General features: G+C 42.7%; 1 protein-coding gene and 1 long non-coding RNA gene across 2 annotated transcripts; both read right to left on the bottom strand.

Moving 5' to 3' along the window:
- Positions 1-321: 321 nt before the first annotated feature.
- On the bottom strand, positions 322-2,362 carry selplg (selectin P ligand; the record flags this gene model as incomplete). The annotated part of the gene is made up of 1 exon (XM_037753427.1): positions 322-2,362. A coding segment is annotated over one exon (1,122 nt), but the record flags the coding sequence as incomplete, so codon positions are not given.
- Positions 2,363-2,364: 2 nt separating this feature from the next.
- Positions 2,365-4,623, bottom strand: LOC119477783. The gene is made up of 3 exons (XR_005204316.1): positions 4,239-4,623; positions 3,909-4,016; positions 2,365-2,856 (listed from the first exon to the last, which is right to left on the bottom strand). It is a non-coding gene; the product is annotated as an uncharacterized LOC119477783 (long non-coding RNA).
- Positions 4,624-6,142: the final 1,519 nt, after the last annotated feature.

Here is a 6,142-nt window from a genome sequence, read left to right on the forward strand (position 1 = left end):
AGCGAGTCTTACGACGTTTTTGGAAGTTTTCCTTCTTTACACGACCACTCTGCCGCTCGTGTTACCGCAGTTTCACAAGCATGTCGGAGAATTACGGTGGCCTTCAGGTAACCTCAACGCGCAAAGCTAGAGCCGGTGTTTGCTAGTAGCTGTAGAAACATTCTAATCTAACGAAAACACAACGATTCTTAGTTTCAGGTGATTATACACTAATGAAAACATAGTTATGAATATTATATTACAAGGCTTTGTTGAATACTCGGTTCTGGTTGGTCAATCACGGCGTTCTGCAGTCTGTTAGACCGTTGCTATGTATAACAGACCGTTGCTATGGACGCAGTTCTGATGTCGGACTGGATGGAGGACCATTTTTGTGTCAAAGTATTGATTTCTTAAGTAAGTAGCCGTGTAATAAAGCGGGATAATGTACAGCTAGCGGCCACCGCTTTCTCAACAGTGACTCGCTGTACGTTATCCCTTACATATCCATTTCTGCTAATAGATCCCCCGAAATGTTACACACTGTTCCTTTAAGGAAATTCCTCTGTAAATCAACAATAGTCTCTGAACTTTGTCTTCATCGTCCCTAAAATTAGTACTAAATAAAAACGATTAGGGCAATTACAGAACCGTAAAATACAGAGTTACCAAAGCGTTAAATAAGACATTAGTTCAATAAATTATCACAATACAGAAGCTGCATCCCTACACCCATATAAACAGAGTCACATACAGTTTACCATTAATCAAATTACAGCGTTCATACAATGAAGCCTCAGTGCTTCCAGAATAGCACTTTGTTGTAAACTGAACAGCGTCTGTGAAGAACCCTAATCCCTTGATAAAACAAGCCTTCCTGTCTCCCGTCGCTAAGTGAAATACCATCGGGGCTCAGCTCAGGATGTTCAAAAAACAAATGTCTTTGATCGCTCTCCTCATCCTGACTTCAAGTCTGTTGTGGAGGGCAAGTGTAAAAGAATGCAAAAAGTCTTGCCTAAAAATACACATTTGATGACCTGACCACACCAAACGCCAGATACAGTTAATGGTACATGAACACGAAACAGTTTTGGTTTTGTTTGTGTTTGTGGTCTCTATGTCTCTTCCTCCACAGAAATAGGGTGTGCAGCGAAGCCAAACCGCCGACATCAAACGGGAAGTCTATTCAAACGGAAACTGTTTCCGCGTCACTGACATCAGACAGATCGGTCCAATCTGATAACAAAAATATTAATCCCCTCTAAACATAGCGGTCGTTTTCTGGAAGGAAGCTGCTGAGAGTGAGGTTATCTTCTCCGTCCTCGTCGCTGTCTGCACCGCCGTGCATCACCAAGACTCCGTTACTGACCGGATTGCGTTGTCTTGAGTAGTAGGCGGTGTGACTCCTTTCGGGCAGCAGGGCCGAGATGCACATCATCTCGGTGGCCGGCTGAGGGTTCCTGACCTTGTACTTCCTTTTTGACAGCTTGGTGCAGAGGACGACGGTGCAGACCATGAAGACGGTGGCCAACGCGGCCAGGGAGGCGATGGCGATGAGGCAGTGCCTCACCACGCCCCGGGTGGAGCAGGGTTGGACCTCAGTGCTGGCTGGGCTCTTTGAGACTCCACCAGGTGCTGTTGTGGTCGCTGGAGTTGATTTGGTGGTTGGCACATCCGGGATCAAGATCACTGCAGGACTGGTGGAGTCATTGGTGGTGGTGGAGACATTGGTGGTGGTGGTGGTGGGGACATTGGTGGTGGAGACATTGGTAGTGGTGGAGGAGACATCGCTGGCGGAGACATCGGTGATGGTGGAGACATTGGTGGTGGTGGTAGGGACATTGGTGGTGGTGGTAGGGACATTGGTGGTGGAGACATTGGTGGTGGTGGAGACATTGGTGGTGGTGGAGACATTGGTGATGGTGAAGACATTGGTGATGGTGGAGACATTGGTGGTGGTAGGGACATTGGTGGTGGAGACATTGGTGGTGGTGATGGGGACATTGGTGGTGGTGATGGGAACATTGGTGGTGGTAGAGACATCGGTGGTGGAGACATTGGTGGTGGTGATGGGGACATTGGTGGTGGTGATGGGAACATTGGTGGTGGTAGGGACATCGGTGGTGGAGACATTGGTGGTGGTTGAGACATTGGTGGTGGTGATGGGAGAATCGGTTGAGAATGAGATGGTGGGGGCCTCAGCAGTGGAGCCTGCTGTGTCAGGAAACTGCGATGTGGAAACGGGGGTTCTAGTCCCAGAAACGGGCTGAGACGGAGACAAAATCTCAGCACTGGTGGTGGATGTCACACTTCTTGTGGAGTCAACCACAGATGCAGCCCCAGAGGTGGGGTTAGCTGTCGTTGCAGTTGTAGTAACAGCTGAGGGACTGCTGGGGGTCGGCATGACGACTGGAGCCGGAGGAGTAGAATTAGCAGGAGAGGTGGTGGAAGATAACCGGGATGTAACTTCAGGCTTAGCGGTGGATGTAGGCTTCGGCGAAGACACGGCCACTGTTGCTGCAGAAGCTGTTGCGGGAGCAGCCGCGCCAGTAGAAGCGGTGGTTGGTTGTTGGTGTATCTGATCCTCTGCGGCTTTTGTCGTGCTGCGGGAAGGATCTGTGCTGCTTGTAGTTGCTGCTACAGTTTTCACGGGAATCAAATCAGAAGTGCCATCGCTTCCGTGAGTGACGACCGCCTTTGCCGTTTCAACTGCGGGTGACACAGTGGTCTCCGCCGGCGCTGCGACACTAATCTCTGCAGGTTTGCGAGGTTCAGCAGTTGAGACGGAAGCACTCATGGACTCCACAGCAAACAAAAGAGATATTCCCCACAGCAGAGCCAGATACGTCTTCACGCTGAGTAGCGCCATTGTTGTTTCTGAAATGACAGAAAAGATTCTTTCTTATAAACCACATTTAAAGTTTTTCCATAATAAAAAGGTGTCACATGCAGCAAAGGTTTCAAAATCAGACGTTCTGTAACTCTTGAAATGTTGTCAAAGTTCAGAATATTTAAGGTATGACGTAGACCATGAAGGACTTTCTCATGAAGAAGGTTGATTTATCTAATAGAACATAGCATTTTTAGAGTGCAGGTAGTAAACGTTATCAAATTAATACATTAAACAATTTCCCTCGTCATAATTTAATTCCTGGATGAGTGGAGAAAAGTCTTTTGGACCATCGTGTAGGGCTGCACAATTTTGAAAAAAATATGTAATTATTATTTTGACTGATTTTGCAATTGCGACATGATTACATCATTATTCTTATTTTCCATTTTATAAACAGATCAAATGATTATGGTGTGATTTTTTGTGGGGATCTGTACCGAACAAAGATGTTTCTTATATCTATAGAGTATGATGTGTATAGGCCAGAACATCTCTAAAGCACCACAATATTTATTATATTTGCAGGATGCAATGCAAGAGGTTGGTTATGGAAACTACTAAACAGCTGTAGTAAAAAAGACACACACACACATGGGGGAAAAAAATCAATGTGTCATGTGTCTGCTAGTGACATCTTATGATGAAACGGTCATGCGTCTTTCACCACACCCATTGCTACATTTACACAAGAAAAAACACACAACGACTGCATTTTAGAGTAAACCTGAAACTGTCTTATAAACCACATTTAAAGTTTTTCCATATGAAAAAAGGTGTCACATGCAGCAATAATTTCAAAATCAGACGTTCTGTATTTCTCTTGAAATGTTGTCAAAGTTCAGACTATTTAAGGTATGACGTAAAGAACAGGATTTTCTCACAAAGGAGGTTGATTTATCTAATAGAAGAGAGCATTTTTAGAGAGCGGGTATAGTAAACTGTATTCAACACCATTACATGAAAGGAAACAGTGGTTCAAAAAGCAGAAACACATATCCAGAACAATGATTTTTAGAGAAACCAGTTGGTGTCTTACCTTGCTGCTGGTGAGACAGAGGGATGGACGTGAGAGGATCAAATCTGATAGAAGTTCAGCTCATTTCAGCCTCTCTGCGAGAACATCCTCGGAGCTCTGACTGTAGCACTGCTTGATAGAAGAAACAGGAAATGTTCACCCTTTTTTTTTTTAAACCGGCTCTATACTACCATTTCAGAAAAGTCAGATACAGACACACTTCCCTTAGAAACGCACAGCTTTGAGCTTGCATCAACAAGGAAGTCAGATGTATCAGAAGCTTGTTTTTATCGCCTCAGCTAACATATTTTATGATCTATCTATTCATTGGAGGAAGATTAGATGTCTTACCTCAAAGTTGGAAGTTGAGAAGAGCTCTGCATGTCCTGATGTTCTGACCACTACTTTATATAAAGTAGCGGGAAGTGCTCAGATCTGTAGATCTGTAGATGTTTCTCGCATGTCATCTCCTGATGACTCGTCTAAGATTAGTGTCATGTGGGTAAAAGGCTCCGGAACTTCAAGGCACAGATAACGAGAAACCATCAACTATGTGAGGGCATCATGTTAAGTGTGATACACGCAGAAGTAAAATACGCAAAAAAATCAGAGAGTCCATGTAATGAATGGATTTGAAGTGTGGTGCCGTGGCTTTAAAGACTAAAATGTAACAACAGTGAAAATACAAGGCTTGCTTAGACTCACACTTGTACCCTGTAAGAAAACGGAAATGATCTGTTAGTGTGGAAATCATAACTGCCACTTCCTGTACTAATGAGTCATACCGAGATGTGGTTGTAAAAAACAAACTGTTGAGGGTTTAGAAAATAAAAAAGTGACACGAAGGTAAACTTCTGCATTTGTGGAACTGTGTGTTGTGACTGGTCATGTGGCCATCCTGGTTGTTGTCCAGTGTCGTGTAAGCTCATGTGGGCTGGTCACCAAATAAACAAATCAATCAATCAATACTCTATGTTTGCTGGTTCAAGTTTTAATGTGATGATGATGATGTCTTTTAATTAAAGTATTTCTTGTACATGTGATGGAGACTATATTATATACGGGACAGTAGCTACTGGTGAAGTTACAGAAGTCATGTCCTCAATATTGTTTTTTGGCAATATGGGGACCTTTAGTGCATTTTTATCTTAAGGAAAATGTCATGTATTTATTTGAACTCAGGGCCTTTAAAGGAGCAGTGTGTAGGGTCTGGCGGCATCTGGTGGTGAGGTTGCAGATTTCCAACTAACTGAACTTCCGGGTGCCGAGCGTGTAGGACAACTATGGCGGCTGAAGCAAAAACGCTAATGGCCCTCTCTAGAGCCAGTGTTTGGTTTGTCCGTTCTGGGCTACTGTAGAAACATGGTGGCCGGCTCTGTAGAGAGGACCCGCTCCCTATGTAGCTATAAACGGCTCATTCTAAGGTAATGGAAACACAATAATACTTATTTTCAGGTAATTATACACTAATGAAAACATAGTTATGAATATTAAATTACAAGGCTTTGTTGAATACTCGATTCTGATTGGTCAATCACGGCGTTCTACGGTCTGTTATTTCTTTTTAACAGACCGTTGCTATGGACGCAGTTCTGATGTTGGACTCTGGCGAACCATTTTTGTGTCAAATGATTGATTTCTTAAGTAAGTATATCATATATCATATCATATTCTATTTCTGCCAATAGATCCCAAGCCAAATTAATACATTAAACAAATTCCCCTCATCATAATTGAATTCCTGGATGAGTGGGGAAAAGTCTTTTAGACCATCGTGCAGGGCTGCACGATTCTGAAAAAAATAATTATTTTGACTGATATTGCAGATCATTTTTACATCATTATTCTTATTTTCATTGAAAAACATGTTAAAATGATTATGATGTGAATTTTTGCAGGGATCTGTACCGATATACAGATATTTTCTTAAGACTGTACAATATGATATGTAGGCCAGGACATCTCTGCAGCACCACAATATTTAATTTAAAATGGTATTTTGACACACGCCCTTAAAAAATATTCATTTCCTACTCATCCTGTGATTTGAAAATTGCAGTAGGCCATATTGTGATTTTGATAAAATTTCGATTAATTGTCCAGCCCTACCATTGTGTAGTGAAGCCCTCTTCTTTTGTTATTGAATAAAACATCTGGGAATGTGAGGTAATGGAAATAAATAATATTAAACTGTCAGAATATCTCATATAGACTGAAATAGACCTCACCCTAAAATAAAAAAATACATTTGTCAC

The sequence above is a fragment of the Sebastes umbrosus genome, chromosome 19, assembly GCF_015220745.1.
Source record: "Sebastes umbrosus isolate fSebUmb1 chromosome 19, fSebUmb1.pri, whole genome shotgun sequence".
Classification (NCBI taxonomy): domain Eukaryota; kingdom Metazoa; phylum Chordata; class Actinopteri; order Perciformes; family Sebastidae; genus Sebastes; species Sebastes umbrosus.